Consider the following 21,633-nt stretch of genomic DNA (forward strand, 5'->3'; position numbering starts at 1 on the left):
ATCACTCCCTCGTTCTCCAACCAACCCTCTCTCTCTCTCTCGCTTGCTCACTCTCTTCACTCAAGCTTAAAACAAACAAAAAAAGGCTTTAAAAAAGAGAAAGAATAACAAACAGTGCCAGCTCCCCGGGCTGTGTGTGCAGGGAAGAATGAGTGGTGAAGGAGAGGGAGGAGTGGGAGAGTGAGAGGATGACAAGAGAGGGAAGAAGGTCAGAGTGTTACCTATTAAGAGAGAGAGAGAGGGGAGAAGGTTAGAATGTTACCTATTAAGAGACAGAGAGAAAGACAGAGAGAGAGAGAGAGAGAAAGAAAGGGAAGAAGGTTAGAGTGCAACCTATTAAGAGAGAGAGTGAGAGAGAGAGAGAGAGAGACAGGGGGGAGAAGGTTAGAGTGTTACCTATTAAGAGAGAGATAGTGAGAGAGAGAGAGAGAGAGAGACAGGGGGGAGAAGGTTAGAGTGTTACCTATTAAGAGAGAGAGAGAGTGAGAGAGAGAGAGACAGGGGGAGAAGGTTAGAGTGTTACCTATTAAGAGAGAGAGAGAGAGAGAGATGGGGGAGAAGGTTAGAGTGTTACCTATTAGGAGAGAGAGATGGGGGGAGAAGGTTAGAGTGTTACCTATTAGGAGAGAGAGAGAAATTAAAAGAGAAAGAATAAGAAAGACAGAGAAAATTTACGGAGAGAATTAACTCATTGAATGCCGCACTGTTTTGGCCAGCTTTGGCCCAGAGTGCCAGCAATCTTGATCATTGTTGACGATTGTTGTAGAGCCACAGCGTATTCTATGGTATAGCTATGGACACATACTATGGCTTGTTTGAAAGGTGAGACTTTAAGCTCTCAGTGGGTACAAACCGTTTATTTCTACATGCCTCTGTTCCTAAGAAATCCCAATCTAAACAGTGGCTAGTTTTAATCAAAATCCCTGTTTTATTTCTAGAAATGGAGATGCAGCGTCTTTGATGAAATATGAAGTGTTGCCTGTAAAGTTTCCGGGAAGTGACCTGGCGAGACTGCCACCTAGTGATAAACCCACGAAAATGGCCTGGTTTTGACCTGACGTACACGTGTCACTGATTCAACCCAAAGCGGCAACCATCAAAAGCAGAGTTTTAAGATTAAATGTCCAGATAAAATGTCCAGATTGTGCGTTTTCATAAGTTTTCGATCGTCATATATTTCATTTCCATTCAGAGTTCCCAAAATCACATATAAGGTGTGTTAAAGTGTCTAGTTTCGTAATAAAAAAAAGCTAAAAACGTAATATTACGTTTTTGGCACTCAATGCATGGGAAGGAAAAACGTAATATTACGTTTTTGGCACTCAATGAGTTAATGGAGAGAACACTTGCTGGAGTATAGTTCTCTCTTTAGGGAGTAGCTGGCAGAATTTCAGCCTACCAATATTAGATTCCCATTACAAACACACACACACACACACACACACACACACACAGATGCACGCACAGACACGGACACGCACGCACACAACCGTGCGTTGTACTCTGTTGTCCACCCACAGCCCTCTTTCCCCATCTGTCCATCCTTGTCCTGCTCCCTCCTCTCCTTACGCTGGTGTGTCTGATTACGGGCCAATTTGCTTCTGCTCCTGTTTGTTTGCCCTGGGCCTATTTTTAGCGTTGCATGGGCAATGCCTGTGTGCTCGATGCCCTACGTGGCTGGTATCCTGGGACCCAGCTGCACTCCCATGGCAACTTGCTGGCTGCGCCATCTTATCTATAAGAAGCGTTTTGATTGGGTGGGGCACTGCTGATTCAACCAATCAGAGGCTTGATGTTGACTTGTTAAAACGTCTAGAGGATGCAGCAGTACTCCTGAACAAGACAATCGCCAGCTTGGTCTGGACAACAGGAGAGTGATCGTATGTGTGTTTGCAAACCCTGAACGCCGCTGTTGTTCCCTGAGCGCCGCTGTTGTTGCAGGCAGCTCACTGCGCCGGGATTAGTGTGTGCTTCACCTCACTGTGTGTTCACTGTGTGCGGAGTGTTTTTCACTAATTCACGGATTGGGATAAATGCAGAGACCAAATTTCCCTCAGGGGATCAAAAGAGTATATATATTTGAGAGAATGTTTGTGTGAGAGTGTGAGCGAATGCAAGAAAGAAAGAGAAAGAGAGAGTGTGTCAAAGAGAGAAAACGTGAGACAGACGCTGAGAAAGAGTGTGTGTGTGTGTGTTTAATCAACTAGTTGACAAGTCAACTATTAATATCCCTAGTAGGTAGCAGTCAAGTAGTCATGGACAAAATGGCTAAAGGCTAAACGGGCTAGACATTCCTATGTATGGAAGTACTTCACCAAAAATGAGACCTGTTCCACAGAGACACCCAAGTTGTGTCCAGCTGTGTTAAAGTGCAATAAGAACATGCCGGCTATGGATAGCCGTAGAAAAGATGAAATACCAGCTGCCAACACCTAGCACTGAAACACCTAGCACTAATGGTGATGTTACCACCAGCACTGTGCCGGTACACAATGACTAGTCGACTAGTAAAAATCAGTAGTTCTGACACCTCTAGTGTGTGTGTGTGTGTGTGTGTGTGTGTGTGTGTGTGTGTGTGTGTGTGTGTGTGTGTGTGTGTGTGTGTGTGTGTGTGTGTGTGCTGTGTGTGAGAGAGAGAGAGTATTTAGAGAGCTGTGAAAGTGTTCCAGTGTGTTGAGATGACGCAAAGGCAGTAAGGTCTTACCAGTGCAGTACTCTTTCCCCCCATACTGAGGAACTGTAATCCGTCTGTACACCACCGGCTGCGCCTCCAGGACGTTCTCATTGTGCCGGTAGCAGGGTGCGGATGGGTTGCCAGGCGTGGTCCGCTGCCGTGGCCCGTTGCCATGGCGCTCCATCTGCGAGAACACGGCAGCCTTGTCAAAGAGCGCCAGGTTGCCCTCAAAGTCGAAGTCCGTGTCCAGGCTTTCTTCCGTCCCGTCACCGAAACAATAGTCATCCTTTGGCCGGCTGAGGGGGCCTGTTGAGCTGCTCCGGGTGCTGTTCCTCCGGGGGGGTGGTTGGATGGGGGGCTGGGGCGCAGCTTTAGAGTTCAGGGGTGTTCCTGGGAGATGGAGGGAGAAGAAGTCAAGAGCTGGGAAACACAAGGGGCTTTAGGCCAAAAAATTACTGTCAAAGAGCTAATGAGCAGGGGGATAATCCTAGCAGATAGAGAGAGAGAGAGACAGAGACATTTGACATTTCCTTTCCCTCAATGTTCTCAATGTTTTTGTACAAATTATTACAATGTTTTGTTTTGTGCTTTGGCAACCCTGTACCTGCAATCATGCTAATAAAGCAACAATGAAATTGAAATTGAGAGAGAGAGAGAGAGAGAGAGACAGAGACAGAGAGTCTTTTACTACATCTGGACTCCGATTAGGTAGAGAAACACAGAATCTGAGGAGCACCCCAGCTTCCAAATGATGGCTTAAAAAGTATTCTTCCAAGATGTGGATATTTCCATTAAGTAACATGCAGGCAGTTTACGGCTTTTCCGCTCATTTTTCCCACATCACCAAATTCAGCTCAAGGCGACAAGAGTTATTTAGTAGTCTTACTAACTACTAGTTGAATGACAGTCTGAAATGGGCAAGGATGAAGGTGAAACCTTATGCATATCATATGTAGAAGTGTATCTATCTATTAGGATAAATATGGCCACAGCAACGAGGAGGAAATGGTCACGAAGGCTGCTCTGTTGGTGATGCTGTTTTTGCACATTCAGGATATGTTCAGACAAGGCGTATTTTTCGCAGTTGCCGGCGTCCGTTTTACATTACATCTTGTCAGGAAAACAAGCCAAGTCTGAACGTACCCTAAGGTAGCTTTGTTGGTAATTTGGTTTTTGTTGCTTTGTTTCTTGAGTTGGAAATTCAGGCAGGCAGCGCATGTGGTACCATGAAGGAGGAACTTTCTGGATCCTGGATCCATGCGTTTGCGACTGCCAATAGGCAATTTTGCATTGTCGTTGTATCCTGCGTCATGTAATGCAATGTTAAATAGGCTTGATTGTTGATTACAAACACAGGGATTAAAGTGAAAAAAAATCGTTTGACTGAACTTTTTTCAGGCCATAAGTCATACGTTGTTCATATCTACCTATAGAGATAGCACCCCTTTTGCGGTCGCGACCTATTGGTTTTTAATGTACAAAAAGATGCAAACAGCAAAGTAAAGGGAGTATTCGCCTTATTCACACAGCGCCCATTGTTTAAACCAAAAAGAGGCTACAGGGTACACTTACTATATAATTAATGCCACCTACAGGTGAATGCATAGAACATAACAATCCTATGGTTTGTGTACCCTGTAGCCTCGTTTTAGCCGCCAATGGCCGCCATGTGAATAAGGCGAATTGAGAGTGTTCTTGATTGAGATTGAGTTTTCCTGATGAACAAAAATATATTTTAGTACCATCCCTGACCATTGCTGATTAGCCATTGCTGTTCTTTTCTACTGCAGCAATATTGTAGAAAGGCTTTAACACACTCCTATTTAATTACTTCAGGCCAAAAGTGTTTAAAGGGGAGATTTTTTTCTTGTTAATATGCAATTCAACACCAAGTAAAATCTATAAAATCAAGTTTGCAAGACTTCCCATTTCCTCATCAAAGTAACAAATCAGAACATTCTAGATATTGTTCATATTTCCATTTGTTGACTCATCCGCATTTAATGATAACATGGTCATTTTGAGTTTAACAGACAACTCAGTTTTCCAATGAGCAGCAATACTGTGTGTGCTCATGCAGGAGGTCTGCGCATTTGTAACGACAATCTGGAGACGGCGCTTTTGTCTTCAGCAACAGATTGTATAAGGTTGACAAGAGGTTGCGATATGGTTAAGGACAGGTCGTGTTGCGCTATGAAAGAACATGCGTAGCCTACTTTCTAAACGTAAAAACGGTCAGCCATAGATAAACGTAGCCTACCTCTGTCGTGGTGCTAGTTGCACCAGGTAGGGAAGATGTCCTGAAGTGCACGAACGTTAACCTTATGGCGGTCTTCTGATTGGTGGCGTGCTAAAACGTTTTCCTATTGCATCCATAAACAATTTTCTTGCAGCGAACCGCGCAAAAGCAAACTCCTGGCACTTTAATTTCTTTACACCATGGCTTGTTAGTTCTCCCCCGTTTCCAACAGCTGCCTTCCTTTAGCAACAACGCATCCATGACAGCTAGTGGCCTTGCCAAATAGACGCACACAAATCATGACGCTAATATGCGAGGTTCTGGTAGGCCCACTGGTTATGGTTTTGTGCTATAAATTAATAATATTTTATAGCAAAGTTTTAAGTTGACTATTTTAATTGTATGGTTATTTTTTGTCAACATACACTCACAACCTATTGTCGTTAAAAGTGAGGCCTAAGCAAAATAGGCTACAAGGCTGTCTGTGCGTCAAACACGACTGACCCCCTTACTCGACACGCTCAGTCAAAACCTTCCGTCGCAAATTGTGAAAAACATTGTTGTATGTCATAACAGACGGGATAATAAATTGCATAGGCTACGGTTTATATTGCGTCGCTTTACACATAATGTTAGTTGCATTGATTAAAAACTGTAACAATAATAGTAGCCTACATCGGGTGGCATAGCAGGCTATCTGTTCAAATCATAGGTGACACCCAAAATGAATGACCTCCCCTGACAAGAGTTCGCGATAGTAAGTGTCTACATTGATACACGGAAAGAACACAGCCTCCGAATTCGCACAGAGCTCACAATATCATATCCAAAAAAGTTAAACGGATTGGCCAACCTCATCAGCTGTCTCGATTGTGTCACTATAATCCAACTTTTAGACCGTTATAGTCCTCCATACGTGTTCTTTTTTTTAAGCAAACGCCCGAGACAAGTGTGTAGCTACAACATACAAAGCGAAACTCATGGCTGACGTAGGCCGTATAGGACGTATCTTCTTGAGCGGTCACGGATTGAGACACAGAAAGTTCTCAAGAACACTATTAGGTCTTTAAACATTTACCTAATATTTGTAGTTGCCTTAAAAAAGGAAAAGCAAAGGTGACAGTCCCCCCCCCCCCCCCCCTCCTATTTTTTTTCTCATCGGATCTGCATCGATCTCAAATATGACATTTCTAAAATCAAATTGACGGAAATCCGTCCTATGACGGAGAACTTTAATCCTTGCAAACACCTACCGATCTAACTTAAAAACAAGCCGCCATGGGAACACTTCTCTCACTGAAATAGAACCTTATGTGCACACGATCACAGAGTATCACACACACAGACACACACACTCACACACACTCACACACACACACACACACACACAAACCAAACAAAAGCTAATACCAGAAAAAGAACCAACATGAGAACAAAAAGAAAAGAGAGAGCGAGAGAGAGAGAGAGAGATAGAGACAGAGAGAGAGAGAAAGAAAAAAACTGGAAAAACCTGGTGCTCAGCCTCAGTGGCGTGGAGCTCTCACGCGAACGTGTACCGAGACAGGGCAGTGGCACGCCAGCATCGCCAACACACTCTTCACGTTGCTGCTCTCACGCAACACACAGGCACAACACAGACACACACAGGTTGCCATTAGACACTTCCATCTTCTCAGCTCACACGCAACACTCACACGCAACACACACACGCAACACACACACACACACACACACACACAGTCTAGCATCAGTCAGACACACATACACTTCCATCTTCTCAGCTCACACGCAACACACACACACAGTCTGCCATCAGTCATACACACAGACACTTCCATCTTCTCAGCTCACACGCAACACTCACACGCAACACACACAGCCTACCATCAGTCATACACACAGACACTTCCATTTTCTCAGCTCACACGCAACACTCACACGCAACACACACACGCAACACACGCAACACAAACACGCAACACACACACACACAACACACACACACACACAGCCTGCCATCAATCATACACACAGACACTTCCATCTTCTCAGCTCACACGCAACACACAAATGCAACACAGACACACACAGCCTACCGTCAGTCATACACACAGATGCTTCCATCTTCCCAGTTCATTCAGGCCCACTGACCCCTTAAACCAAAGAGCCTTAAAGGCCACTTCCACCACCAGGAATCATTGGCCCACATAAGGACTTCGTACCAAGGACATATTTTTCTTTTCATCAGTAAGGAGCGGGAATCAGAGGCAATGACTTGAAGCCAGAGAGGGTCTTCCCTAAGTAATATGGCCGACTACATGAGAGGAAAACGGGCCAAGGAACCACAAGCAGACTGAACAAAACAAACGGATGGAACCGTCAGCAGAGTCAAGTGTTCACAGCATTCCTATGCTACATGCTGAGTTGCGTCCATTATGTCAGTCATCCCTGCTCTTGCTGTCTGGTCTGACTTCTCTGATACTATAACCTCCTCCCTGGTCAGGAACATGTCAACCAAAGTCGGTAAAAAACATACGGAATATGGAAGAAATCAACCCCAACAGATTTCTGGCTATGCAGAAACAATAAAAACATACAGTGTGTGTGTGTGTGTGTGTGTGTGTGTGTGTGTGTGTGTGTGTGTGTGTGTGTGTGTGTGTGTGTGTGTGTGTGTGTGTGTGTGTGTGTGTGCGGTGGAAAGGGCATGGCCACAGGGTCTAAGGGCCCTATCATGACATTCTAAAGTGCATCGTCACTCGTCAAAAGTCTATTCAAATTTAGTAGGATGTCCAGTTCACATTGGGAGGGGTTTCGTTCTCAAAAGTGGAGCGCATGGCGTAACAAGGTGTTCCTAGGTCTCTTAATCAGTCATATGGGTGTGTTTGGGGCGTAACATCATTTTAAACCAATGAGAATGACATCTGTCATTCCCTTTAACGGCGCAACGCGCGATATGTCAAATAAATGCATCGGTATTTTGGCATTCAATGGCGCATTTGAAGGAGGCTGCTTGCGAGACCGTATGGAATAGTCATTCTTAAACCATGCTTTACTAAAACCTAGCATAGCCTTCACGCATTTGCACTCGTCTATTATTTGAACTCATTGGCAAAGTGAAACTAACTTCACCAAAGGAGTCAGTCAATGACAAGACAGTTATATGCAGTTACTTTCACTATTGACTGACAATGGGTTACCATCGAAAACATAGGCTGGGAAAAGCAACTTACCCTAATGTTGCTCAAATGACTGAATAAAACAACATTTATCCTGCAGAGGAGTTGCTTATATCTCGTGACAGTGCGTCTTCAGCTGTGCTCCATACGTGTCTCTCGCCTCTCCCCTAATCACTTTTAACCGTCATTACCAATTTGCAAATGATGGTGAATAACTAACTACTCATCATGAGATGTACAGTATTTCGTAATATCTTTATTCTAATTATGTTTCCCATTGTAATCGTGCAATTTGTAATGCTTTGCATGGACGTGCGCTGGTGTGCGTTCATGAATGATAGAAGGATGGTGCGTGCACCTGCCAATATGACTGTTGACATGCGCTCTTAAAATAGCATATGAACAACTCGCCATTGACTTCTGACCAGGTTTAGGTGGTGTATGATAGCGATTTTTAGACAATGCGCCAGGTCCCTCCCTAGGTTGTTAATTGCCACACCCCTGGGCCCAATGCTTAAAAAATAAAGGTGCAAAATAACGAATTCAACTTCGCGCCGGTGAATAACGAACTTTACGCCATGCGCTGGTGACCGAAAATACAGCCCTAAGGCTTAAGAGAAACACACACACTAACACTGCTTACCAGGTATACAGGACTTTCCTTTTTTCAGTGTTGTTGTTTCTCTTAAACGTGTGCTGAGCTTGTTTAACTGTTCCTAATGTACTAATAACCATGACAGCCAACCAGAGAGGAAAGTGACATGACAGCCGCTGGGATTAACAATTGAGGCTGCATGTGTCTGTCTTTGTGTGTGTGGTGTGTGTGTGTGTGTGTGTGTGTCAGTCTGAGTAAAAAAAAAAAAAAAAAAACCTTATCAGGCCTCTGTGTGTGTGTGTCTATCTGTCTGCCTCTCAGGATTACTGTCGTAAATGACAACTAATATGAAAAAAAATGGGGGGTTTTATTATTGTAAACAGAAATGAAAGAATTTACATGAAAAATATAGCTAAACAAAGCAAATGAAAATAAAACAAGAATGTTAATGCTGCGCTCCTGACAACTTGGAATTTGACATTTGACGTTGACATTTCCCAATTGTGTTCTGCACAAACTCATTAAGTTACGATTTCTGAGCTCCAACTACAAAAAAAGTACAATTGGAACACCACACAAAGTCAGAGTTCCTACTCTTAAACTCGGGGAAAGACCACAATTGTACGACTATTTCAAATGCAATAGTGAAAATAGTATGCAAGTGAATGCACAGAGAATGTAGGCAAATAGGGTGACAAGTGAAAAAGAAATGCTCGAGTCAGGCCCAACACCTCCGTAACATGGCCCTATCAGGAGGTGGAAGGAAAAGAGTGAGATGGATGGCAGACCAGGGCCACAGCAAACCCAACAAGCCTGTAAATCCAACTTCCTGCTTCAGCACTATAACACACACTTTAGTTGGGCTTCTGGTAATCATGTGTTTGTGTGTTGTGTTTGTGTGTTTGCCAGTTATTAACAGTTCTTTTTTTTTTTTATCTCACATGACTATTTAAAACTCCATGTTGTTTCAGATTGTACAGATCCATTGTGAATTGGGGGAAGAATGTGGTAACTGCATGGTTTGGGCATTTTCCCATTTCCTACATTCCACTACATCCTCACTCTCCCACAAAGATTCCTGGAAGACAATTAAGAGAACACTCGTTATCTTGCACGAGCAATTGCCCCTTCCTCCTCCCACTCTTCCTCCTCCTCCCCAGCCCCTCTTCTCCCTCTCTCCTCTCCCTCTCTGCATCCCTCACTCCTTCTCTTTTTTATCTCTTCTCCTCTACCCTTCTTTTCTCTCTCCCTGCTTCTCTTTCTTCTGCCCCCCCCCCCAGCTCGGGGCGAGACAGTGAGTCCTGGCTTTGCGTGTGAAAGGGTCAGCCTGGCCCCTGCTACTCAGCACTTCGAGCCCTGTGCAATTTGTGCATTAGGTCCTTGGCCGCCGGCCCGAGCCATGCTGCAGATTAAAATAAAAAAGACAAAGGTAAACAGTGCTTCCACCACTGATACGGTCTGCCCTTCCATGCACGGCTCGCCAAGACTACACCACTTCCTGTGTGTGTGTGTGTGTGTGTGTGTGTGTGTGTGTGTGTGTGTGTGTGGTGGGGGGGTGGGGGGCGCGAAGGGGTTTCCTGCACCAGGCCAGAATAGTTAGAGAGCAACTGGAGAGAGAGAGAGAGAGAGAGAGAGAGAGAGAGAGAAAGAGAGGAAGAGGAACAGAGAGAGGACCTAGAGAAAAAGGAAGTGGTGGAGAAAAAGAGAGAGAGAGAGAGAAAGCAGAGGAAAGACAGATGGAGGTGAAGGAAAGAGAGATGGAAAACGAGAGATATCGGAGTAAGAAAAGACATGGGGGGGGGGTGGGGGGCGAGAGGAAGGGGCAGTGCGGCACGTAGCCCAGGCCTTGCATAACTCTGCCTCTTTAGGCGCTCAAACACAGCGAGGGGGGATGTTTATTGATCTTAGTCACACAAGTATTGTAAAGAGGAACTTTGGTACAGCCTGCTAGCACGCTATGGGAATCTTCTGGGAGGCGTCGGCGAGTGGGCAGCGGACGGTTAGCCCTGGCCCAGGGGCCCTCAGCGCTGCGGCCCCAGTGACACCACGCCACGGAGGAACTGACCCAGAGTTTCCACCGCACGGAACCACCCGGGGCGGCGCGGCCGGTAAGACGGCCCCTTGGGAAAATCCCCACACGGAGCCGGAGGGGTGGAACCGCCACAGAGGAGAACGCAAGAAGTCAACGGCACGTTGCCTGTCTGCACAAACGACTTCATCTTATCATGACTGACCGCAGTTCACACAACTTGAAGTTTTTATCAGAGTTAAGATCTAAATGATACATTAATGTTTATTATTACACGGCTCTTCATAATGCTGAAGAATGCTCCATTGACTTGAATGGGCCTTCCCAACGTTCGGTGGTCTGCTAATTCTCGTTCTAAAGTCTAAGTCTGTTCTAAAGAATGTTTGATTCAAGTTCAGCGTGTGCTGTTGCAAACTATTTGTTTCTCAGCAAAAGCCACGATGAAACGGTAACAAATAGGCTATAGCCTAGGCTATGTAGGCTAAAGAGTCATATCGTGGGGAGTTTATTGTTTCGGTTTGGCAAGTAGCTATGTAATAAGCGGGATAATGTATAGAACGCTGGTCATTATTGGGAAAATAAGTCCCTTCAGGGCGGAACAAGACCCCTCCGCTGCGCGTCGGGGTCCGGTTCGCCCTGTCGGCACTTATTTTCCCAATAATGACCGGCGTTCTATACATTATCCTTTACTTATTGAACCACTTTGGAAAATAAAGTGCACCCAACTTACAGGTGTTATGGCAACTTCATAAGCAGGACAGAATTGGCCTACTCAAGAATTACCTACATTCAAAAAATAAATAACCTAAATATACGCTTTTAGGATCCCACCTCACTATAGACTGTCACTATTATGTCACAGCAATATAGACACCTTACGACCATTGAGTGAATCTGTTACAGGAGGTTGTGCTTAAACTCAAAAACACACATCTGCACTTTGGCAGCAATAACTTTCAGAATTCAGGTAAAATCTCACCTGCAGAGGTCACATCACATGACCACAGGAAGAGATGTGTTATATGTGGCTTATCACTTTGCTTAATGTCTCACACCTAAAGACAGCTTACGGAGGCAGTACTTTTAACCACTGCATGAATGCCATAATAGACACACTATCAATGGATTAGCAGGGGCTATCATCCAAATCTGAACACCTACATATAGATTAATTGGGGGGCAGCCGTGGCAGCCTGAAGTGCCCTTGAGCAAGGCACCTAACCCCTCACTGCTCCCCAAGCGCCGCTGTGGTTGCAGGCAGCTCACTACGCCAGGATTAGTGTGTGCTTCACCTCACTGTGTGTTCACTGAGTGTGTTTCACTAATTCACGGATTGGGATAAATGCAGAGACCAAATTTCCCTCAAGGGATCAAAAGAGTATATATACTTATATTTATTTATACTTAATTAATGGAGTGCACATGGTGGACGAAAACCAGCTCTACTTCTCACACCACCGGAATGCAAACAGCTGCGTACGACTGTCAACCAGAGGTCAGCAACAGGACACCTGTGAACTTCTCGTCCACTGTATTTCACAACCCCTGGCCAAATCAACAGCAATGCTCATGCACTGGCACAATTTCCTCCCCTTTACTGTGAGTCATGCTGGGTGACGTCCAAGCCAAAAACAGACATGCACCTGCTGCATACACAATATGCTGTGAAAACAAACTAAAAAAAAACAAAGTCAGTGATTTATTATGGGATGCCTGATATCACACACAGACACTCATCCCGAGCAAGATTGCAATTCCAGAAAGCGTTGTTCAGCAAACACTGTGATGACTGAAAGTTTTCAAAACAAATCTCTCCATCAATTAACAACAGTGTTAATCTACAATTTGGGGAAACGCACCACTGCCTCTATCTCAAAGCCACTCCAGCCAATTCAAAACGTCATGGCCTAGCCAGCTTATAGTGAAGGAGAGGTGAGCCGCTAAGATAAGATATACTCAGCTACAAGCTTTGGCTCATCTTCAGCTGACTGTTAACAGGAGATTACACTGAGGAGATGGCCTGGCTGTAACACTGCTGTGAGTGCTTTTCACACTGCTGTGTGTCATTAAGCCAGGGATAAGGTTAACAATGAGAACCTTTAGTCGCAAAGAGGAGATGGCAGAACACAAAGGGTATGTGGACAGGCAAGAAAAAAAGCACATTGTGTAAACATCACACCATCGAACCCAGACAAGATGGATTATCCACACTGGGAATCAGTAATTGTGCCTGGCTTCACTTTGCCACAGTGACATTCTGTGCTTCATTTCCTCTTACGACTGTAATTATAATCTCAAGAAACCGTAACTGTGAAAAAACAGGTGAAACAGCTGATGACGAATAAGGACAATACATTATGTTTGGAGTGAAATGAGCTCACTGCGCAAATGGTGGCTATTCTCCATATTACACAATCTACAAACCACAAACGAAGGAGCCAGGAGTTGTGTGAGTGGGTTTAGGTCCATTTAAGCATTTTCATTTGGTAGGCTAAGTAACAGAATGTAACCAAGGACTACGTGGAGGAAGCCTCAGAAAAATATATTTATGCCTGAGTATTCCATTAGGATTAGGTTTCATGATCTTTCTAGACTGGGTCAGAGAGGCTCTGTTTTCATATTGCATTGTCTAACGCAGCTGTTCTGAATCCTGCTCCTCCTTCCAAGTCTATGTATCTGACTAACTAACTCATGGCACAGTTTACCTGCCGACAACAATTCAGCTATTCATACTGACTCTAACTTATGTGTGTGTGTGGAGCAAGGCCAGACAGAGGACACAGGGCACGGTTCAGGATACAGTACACATTAACAGGGTACAGTTCAGGATACAGTACACCGGGTACGATTCAGGAGCTTCATAAGCTTCACTAGGAGATTCAAGAACCCTTGGTCCACAGTGATGCTCACCTCTGCGTAGGATGGTGATGGGGGCACTCATGGGCACAGGGCCTTTATCCTCGGCAGGCAGAGTGGATGGCTTGGCTTCAGTGTTATTGTTCATGGCCCCTCTGACATTAGGGATGTCCAGGATCTTCAGGTCTTTAATGTCCATGGCACTGTGGCACCAACAGGTAGTCTTAAATTGTTGAGCCACAACTAAAACACTGACAATGAAGTAATACAAAGGACTGGCAAAGTGTGTGTGTGGTACCATTAATATTGACACAGGCTTATCAAAGTAGGCACTTGTACTTACATCTTCTTTTGCATGTTACTTTAAACAGGTGAAGCCCTACCTAAAAGTAACCTCAGGTACAGAACACCTGATACCATTGTGGAATGGTTGTCTCAGAGAGAGTGTTTGACTGGATGGGTCAACAGCAGAGACCTCTCCCTGGTATACACCAAGCGTGGCTCCACAGTTTATGGACACGAGACTGCCCAACCAGTCTGATGCCATGGCACACAGTTCTACGAGATACACAACACAAATTATTAATGGTCGAGAAGACGTATAACACATTAACTTCAGTTAAGTTACTGACAACAGTGATTCAATGTCGTTGCCGGTGAACTTGCAAACAACCTTGTGACGAAATTACGATTTGCTAACAACTGTCTTGAAGAGTAGACTAACGACGTTAACTTTAACTTTGAACCGCTTTACGTCAAGTAGGCGACACTGATACTATATTTGGTGCATATAAAGTTACGTGTGTTCAAACGCCTTCTCATGAAGGCTTACCTGTCCACAGTTTAATAGGCAGGGATCACGTTAAAACAGCTAAGCACGTATAATAACGTTAGCCTAGAGCAAGCTAGCTTATACGCAAGTTTAAAACAACAGCATACCTTGCGTTGAATTTATTACTGGAAGACGAAATACTCCCAGTTAGCTTGCCGCAACTATTATGCTAACCATCTACCATCTACTTAATAAATGTCCACCACCGCGTGTGCCGACCACTTCCTTCAACAACAATCTGTACGAATACGTCACTTCCAGCGTGAAGTAGGTTAGCGTGCCACATCAGACCTGAGTTCTAAACGTTTAAGGGTATGTATGATTTTATAGCTTAGCATTCTTCTAAAACAGGGGTGTCAGACTCATATTAGGGAGTGGGCCAGATTTGTTGGAATGAGACCTCATGGGGGCCGTCATGGTCCTGGTCATTTTTCTGCGTGGGTAACAGATTGTTTGATGATATCCTCCTATATCCTCCCCAGGCAATGCAGCAAACAAGTACAGGTCATGTACTCAGGGTTGCCAACTTTGGGTGATTGGCTGGAGTGAGATTTTGTGAAGTCATAGTGCGTGTGCGTTACATTTTTCCCTAAACCTAATTTTAAAAATGTCTGTCCCCTGACTTTTTTGATATGTACAGTATAATCCCTGATTTAAGTTTCTTCAAAATGTACAATTAAATTATTGATTGCACTTGAAAACAAGACCAGTGTTTTAACCCCGTGGCATGGAAGGATTATGAGCCACTGGGCCCCTGGGCACAGACATGAAAAGGGCCCCCCTGCCCACCTGAAAAAGGTAGTAGCTCAGTAGAAAAAAATGAAAAATAACCCCTTAAATGATTACTTCTGGCGAGTTTTGTGGAAAGAAATGGACAGATTGAGACTTATGAATGTGTGTATGAGTGTACGTATGTATCAGGGATGGAAATAGCCTAAAATATTTTTTTCCACCTACCATTGTGGCTGGTGGATTCCAAAGTCTACCAGCCACTAGAGATACAGTATGAACATTTGATGAAAAATCATGACCAAAATGATTACGGTTATTGGTATTGCAATATGATTAAAATGTGCTGACTTTTCTTCTAAACCTACCATCAATGTTGGACAGAACTCATAATTGGCCTGCCCTTCATGCCCAGTAGCAACAAATCTAAAGGTCAACAGAACAGCTATAGTGTCATAAAAGTGGTGTGGCTCCTTTAAGACCCAATCCACTGGTGTGAGTTCTGGAGCCATCCAACTTCTAACTCTATACTATCCTACATCATCTGATTTTAATATTATGTCTAGGCTACAGTATATTTAACATTTAACATTTATTTTCTATTTGGCCTGTTATGAAATTATGCATTGACCAATATAAGCACACTTTTTTAAGACACTTAAATGCATGCTTAGCATTTTGTGAAAACAAATCATTATGGCTACATCGACAAACTCTTAGCCATGAGCTATATCCTCTGATTTGAATATTTACACATATGTAGGTATTTAAGCACAGCTCAGTTTTAAGACACTTAAAGCCCAAAATTGGAGACCATATAGAAATTTGCTACCATTTCAAAACCGGATTACTCTGGAACGGCTTATTGTACAGGGGATTGCATTACACCTTTGTGTTCGGTAAGGTCTGTTGTTTATTCTGGTTTACGGTTTGTCATGTGTGGAACGAAAAGTTTGTGAGATATTCCTCCTATAGGAATTGAAATGAGCGCAGAGCTATAGCCTAATATGATTATTTCTTGAAAGTTAATTTATTTTTCTCGCGAACCGTTTATCGCAGCAAATAGCGGCTATAGCACCTTATAAAAGATGAGAAAAAGTTATTTAATGTGATGTCTGTGAGGCTACTTCGCGAGTTCCGTGAGTTCCGTAAAATGTTCCGTGAAGGTGTCGCGGACCGGATTAAAATACCCTAGCGAATCAACAATCAGAGAAAACTGCGCTGAGAACGTTGTAGGCGGATATTAGACCTACCTGCTGTTGGTCTAGACATATGTACCGGTATACCTTAAACTCGTATCCTGTAATTTAGAAACAATGCTGTGGGCTAGTCTAGTCACCAACAAAAAATGAACGGATTGCAAAAAAAAAAGAATGGATTTGGCGTGACATTTCTTGAGTGTGCGTGAGAGCGTGAGATTGGTGCTGAAAGCGTGAGTGTCACGCCAGATGCGTGAGAGTTGGCAACCCTGTGTACTGCTGTCATAATACTGGTCTTCCCATGTCAGTTTTCTCTGCATCTTCCTTCCTGAGGATAGTTTGTAATGTTAATCATATATATATTGCTTATTACACATTATTGAAGACAACTGGATGTGAATATCTTGTTTTGGCTGTAATTTTCCCTTCCTACCCAAAACATCTGGGGGGCCGCATGAAACCTGCTGGCGGGCCGGATCTGGCCCCCGGGCCTTATATTTGACACCCCTGTTCTAAAAGCTTGTATTACATTGACAAAAAAATAGAACTTCTAAAAGAGTTTGCTGCAAAGTTTGCATGAAAATGTTTTAGGTTGAGGGGTTCTAATCAACAAAGATAGACTGCATTCTAACCTTTAAGGGTAGGCCAAGGCCCAGTGGGTCTGTCTTAATGGCGCCTAAATTTAGAAGTTATGAACATTTAGTGGAGATGTTGTGGTGTCATGTGTTGTGCAGCATTGTGTTGGTTGTGATGGGCTTTTAAGTGTTTCATTTGATTGTTTGTTTGTTTTTTTAAGCGGTACAGTAGCCTATATTTTGTTTAATTGTATGATGTGCGAAATTTAAAATAGCAATAATCACAGAAGAGTTTTTTTTATTTTAATTATAATTTTTAATTGTTTTATTTATTTATAAATACACAAACAAGTTACACCAATTCATCAAGAGAAAAAATATGACAAAAAATCAAAGACAAAATATCACAAAAAATGAATGTACAAGTCGGGATTAATGAATAATTAATAGCTTGTTGTTATGTTCTTCAGAGTTTCACAGCTCAGTGTCTTTTATCAAATCCTTCATTGTCTGCACAGTGTTTCACTCCTTACACTCTCAAACAGGGAATACAGCAGATAAACAAATTGGCTACATTCTGTGTGGGGTAAAAGGCAATAACAAAACAAATGGCACATTTGCCATAGGAATACAAAATAAACCCTTTCAGGCACATTCAAATCTAGCTAACAGTCAACCACAGACTGCTCTATATATACAGTCTATGCAGTCAACAGTCAAAATACTCATATATACACATCGTATCACATTAAAGGACTACACTGTTATACAAAATAGCTTTAGTCTTTTAAAACCCACCTGAAATTTTCAAAGGACTGATATATAGATGGCCTTAATTTCATGTAATCCTAATTCAGTACATCAAAGATTTATCAAGCAGCATATGTGGTCCTCCGTATATTATAAAAGGCACATGTTGCATTTCCTCTGCCAATTTAGCAATATATATATTTTTAAAAAGTGGGTGGTAGGGTCACATCACCTCCCATTATAACATATTTTACCCCTCTGTGCGCAATATATTTTACAATAAACCTTCCGATGAAAATTACCCCTTTTAATTAGCAGCTGATATGTATGTCCCTGCTATACATCAAACAGTGTAGGATTGTTTGACCTGAGCTGAGTTTGCTTGGAAAAGAGCAGAAATGATTTGCTTTCTTCTATAGGGTGCTTGCAGTGTTTCTCTTAAACATTGACTTTGCCTGTCTGAGAGCCCAGGTAGTTATGTGCTTAGATGGAGAATTCCTCTGCAGAATTGTCAGTTAATTGGATGAACAAAGGATGTATTTCAGTCTATGAAAAGCATTGTTTTTCCATTGTCTACCTTACAAAAAGCCCTCCCATATAATTCACAACTTCTTAGATCCACCTCATCTCATGTCCCTGTCCAATCAGCAGTGAGCTTGCTGAGTACACTCTGATAACGCACAAACCAAAGATAGTACAGTGGACCCTGTTACACTATTCCACTTGCTACTTTGTCTGGACACCAGCAAATGCAAGCAAATTGGATTTTATATTTGCATGGAGATTTGCACCCCCCTGAAAAGACAAATAATATTTAGGTGCAAAATTCTGGGGCGAGATACCCCCCTCCCCTTTTCCTTTTCAGTGTTCCTCCCGTGGACGCAAGGTGGAACGCAGGTGGCACCGTTTGTGTTTCATGGTGAGGCCATACTCCGGGGTCATGTCCAGTTCTTGGCCGGGCATCTTGTGGAATTGCAGGCGCTGGATGAGGATGGCAAGGAAGAGGAAGACCTCGGCACGGGCGATGGCCTCGCCAATGCAGCGCCGCTTGCCCACTCCGAAGATCAGCACCTTCTCGCCCTCCAACTTGTTCACCTCCGTGCCGTCAGCAGACAGGAAACGCTCTGGCATGAAAATCTCGGGGTCCTTCCACACCTCACTGAGAGGGGTCACAAAAGGAGATGGTGGAATTCAAAACAAATCCTTCACTTTACTGAAGGAGAAAAGTATCTGCTCATTTACATACAACATGATCAATGCACAAAATATAGTGGCAGTGTGATCACAAGTTAACACTTACGGGTCGTGGTTGACCTGATACTGGTTGATGAAAACACAAGTGTTTTTAGGGATGAAGTATCCATTGAGAGATGTGTCTTTGGTAGTACTGTAAATTAAATATAGGAGTTAGATGATATCCAGCAGTTATACACAGAGTATTCATCCATGTTTTTGAATGAGACTGTGTTACCTACCAGTGTGGGATAGTGAAAGGTAGGAAGGAGGAGTGACGGAACAGCTCAAAAATGAAGGCTTCCAAAAGAGGGAGTCTGGACCTCTCCGACAGATGTGGGTTTCTCTCCATCCCAACCGTTTCCTCTGCAAAAGAGATAAGGGGACAACAAATGAGCTCAGTGCTAACCACCTCTGCTTAGAGTGTTGATTTTTCAGAGATCCATTGCCTATCTTTTGCTATAATAGTAATGATTTTGGATGTAACAATACTCACTTATTTCTTGGTGAAGTCTTTCCTGGATCTCTGGGTGGGCCACCAAATACACAACAGCCCATGACAGAGCTGTGCTGATGGTGTCAAATCCTATAATAACAGAACATAATCATAAGAATCATAATCCTAAAAACATAATCTGTGAATTCATTGTACACAAATGTAAAGCTCATCTGTATATTATCTTATACAGTCAACATATTCAGTGTGTGAACATAATTACCAACTGACACATTATTTTGATATTGTGAGAAAAAAAGTGTTCAGTTATTCACCGGCACCGAAGAGGTCATTGACAATGCTGACAATTTTCTCATCTGACACTTGCACATTTGAGTTTTCATCCAGCTTCCTGTCCTCGCAGTGGTCAATGAGTGAGTCTGTGATGTCGCGGATGTTATTCTGAAAGAGAACAAAACCTGTGAGCAACAGATGTCCACGTACTATGTATACTACTGTGATGTGCGTCCACTTATATGGTCTTTGACCTTTACTGACCTTATCGTAGGATTCGTAGTGCTCCCGCACAATCTTCTGTATGAAGTTGTTGAAGCGGTCGTTGATGTCCATGAACTTCTTCATGGAGTTGTTGGGCAGGAAACGGAGTAAGGGAATGAAGTCGGCGGGGTTCCCGCTTCCCACCACCTGTCCAAATTCGTCGCTCATGTTGACCAGGCTCAGCAGCTCCTCGTTGTCGTGGCTGTAGCGCCGGCCAAAGCACATGCCGCAGATGACATTGGCCACTGACACCACGATGTGGCGGAAGGGGTCGAAGCTGCCGCTGTCGTCCATCACCGTCCGCAGGCGCTCGACCAGGTAGATGCCCTCCTTGCTGATCTGTTCCTCCAAGACGCAGGAGTAGGCTGGATTCTCGCCCTCCAGCGTGGAGAAGGAGCGTAGGGCATTCAAGGCCAGCTTGCGGCGAGCACGCCACACTCCGGCCTGGTCGGAGCTGAAGGCCAGGCTCTTGCCGTTGTTGATGAACTGGAAGCTATAGAGGTCAGGACGGCTGGCAAAGTCCTCGCCCTGCTTGATGAGTGCCTGCCGCACCGTGTCGGCGCCGCTGAGGACCACCACGGGCCGCATGCCAATCTGGATCTGATACACGTGGCCATAGCGCTTGGTCATGGCGCTGAGGCTCAGGTGAGGGCTGCCGCCGAGTTCGAGAACATTGCCGATGATAGGGAGGGGCCTGGGACCCGGAAGCTGGAGGAGACCTTCAGGGATTTTTGTGCGGAGTTGCAAGAGCAGGTATACCAAACACACTGTTGCAATGGCCACAAGGCTCTCAGAGACTGACAAAGCCCCCAACAGAGGTAAAACCAGAAGTGCCATGGTTGAAGTTTTTTTTCCTTCTTCTAAGGTTTATGTCTGAGCATGTGTTGATACTGGTATATGCCTGTGGGATAAAATGGGATTGAAATAATCAGCGGCAAAAATCAAAGACTTAAAAGAGTGAGTTTAATAAAGCAACGTCTATGTGATCCTGACACAGCTGAGGCTGACTCACACGCGCAACCTGGAAACGTGCGCGCTGGCTGTGGAGACACGCGCCTTTTAAACTTTTCTTTTGCCGACTCTGATTCTTGTTTACGGGACCATTTCCAATGGTGCTAAAGTACCGTTGAAAATATGTTACAATTCGTTCCAGCCCACACGCGATTACTTAACAGCTGCAAGAACCATTTGTAGAATTTGAATAGATTCGTGTCTTTCTTCAGTAATAATGTTGCGCTGTGTCAGCAAGATCACATCCTTTAAACTATAACTTAAGAACTACAAAAAAAAGCTACTCTGAATGTGCGTAGGGTAACACCTGAAACACGGATTCGTCTATTAATAGAGCCAATTACTGCGACTTAAACTGTAACTTCAGAACGCTACAGATAGATACATAACAAACTACTTACCCAAAATCAGTGTGGTCACTGAACAGGTGTAGTTCCGTAAGTGTACGGTCCCACTACAGTAGGCTAGTAAATTTCAATTTGTTGCTTTCCTAGAAAGCTTCTGAATGATAGAACAGCAAGTTCTTTTATAGAGCGCTTCTTGGCTCTATTGGCTGATGGCTCCGTGACGCAACGAAGGGCGCTTCAGAACAGAGAGCGCCGGTCACTTTGAGGTAGAGCAGCAAAGAGGACAGATTACAACTCAATTATGAAAACAATGGCACAGTCTTTGTGGCGTGCTTTCATTGGTGGGTAATAAAGTTAAACTCCCCTCACAAAAGATAACACGGATTATAAAATT

The 21,633-nt window shown here is 43.8% G+C and overlaps 2 protein-coding genes across 3 annotated transcripts in view; both read right to left on the reverse strand.

The window, feature by feature from the left end:
- The window catches only part of LOC143125733 (enhancer of mRNA-decapping protein 3-like), a 30,400-nt gene extending 15,799 nt beyond the window's left edge, over positions 1–14,601 (reverse strand). Inside the window, exons 1-4 of one of the 2 annotated variants that reach the window (XM_076287460.1) lie at positions 14,509–14,601; positions 13,953–14,127; positions 13,624–13,772; positions 2,705–3,064 (exon numbers count right to left, since the gene is read on the reverse strand). In XM_076287460.1, coding sequence (XP_076143575.1) covers positions 2,705–3,064; positions 13,624–13,772; positions 13,953–14,116 — 673 coding nt within the window. In that variant the 5' untranslated portion in view covers positions 14,117–14,127; positions 14,509–14,601. Of the gene's footprint in view, positions 1–2,704; positions 3,065–13,623; positions 13,773–13,912; positions 14,128–14,508 lie in introns of those variants that run through there. The other variant, XM_076287461.1, reaches the window with a different exon arrangement.
- A 2,615-nt stretch (positions 14,602–17,216) lies between these two features.
- cyp1a (cytochrome P450, family 1, subfamily A) lies at positions 17,217–21,403 on the reverse strand. Its single transcript, XM_076287462.1, has 7 exons — positions 21,294–21,403; positions 19,882–20,782; positions 19,659–19,785; positions 19,384–19,473; positions 19,130–19,253; positions 18,955–19,041; positions 17,217–18,813 (listed from the first exon to the last, which is right to left on the reverse strand). Exons 2-7 carry the CDS (start codon positions 20,716–20,718, stop codon positions 18,516–18,518), a joined length of 1,563 nt encoding a protein of 520 aa, XP_076143577.1. The 5' UTR covers positions 20,719–20,782; positions 21,294–21,403; the 3' UTR covers positions 17,217–18,515.
- Between the last annotated feature and the right edge of the window lie 230 nt (positions 21,404–21,633).

The sequence above is a fragment of the Alosa pseudoharengus genome, unplaced genomic scaffold (genome assembly GCF_046254945.1).
Source record: "Alosa pseudoharengus isolate Yale_2024_CS ecotype anadromous, Long Island Sound unplaced genomic scaffold, YU_APseudo_1.1 YU_APseudo_1.1_scf_16, whole genome shotgun sequence".
NCBI lineage: Eukaryota > Metazoa > Chordata > Actinopteri > Clupeiformes > Clupeidae > Alosa > Alosa pseudoharengus.

What these genes read in the sequence shown, in the direction of transcription:
- cyp1a (XM_076287462.1), bottom strand. Translation starts at nt 20,718, where the DNA reads ATGGCACTTCTGGTTTTACCTCTGTTGGGGGCTTTGTCAGTCTCTGAG. An exon ending in ACTACGAATCCTACGATAAG is followed by an intron (nt 19,786 to 19,881) that starts GTCAGTAAAGGT and finishes GTTCTCTTTCAG; the next exon opens with AATAACATCCGCGACATCAC. An exon ending in AAGACTTCACCAAGAAATAA is followed by an intron (nt 19,254 to 19,383) that starts GTGAGTATTGTT and finishes TCTCTTTTGCAG; the next exon opens with AGGAAACGGTTGGGATGGAG.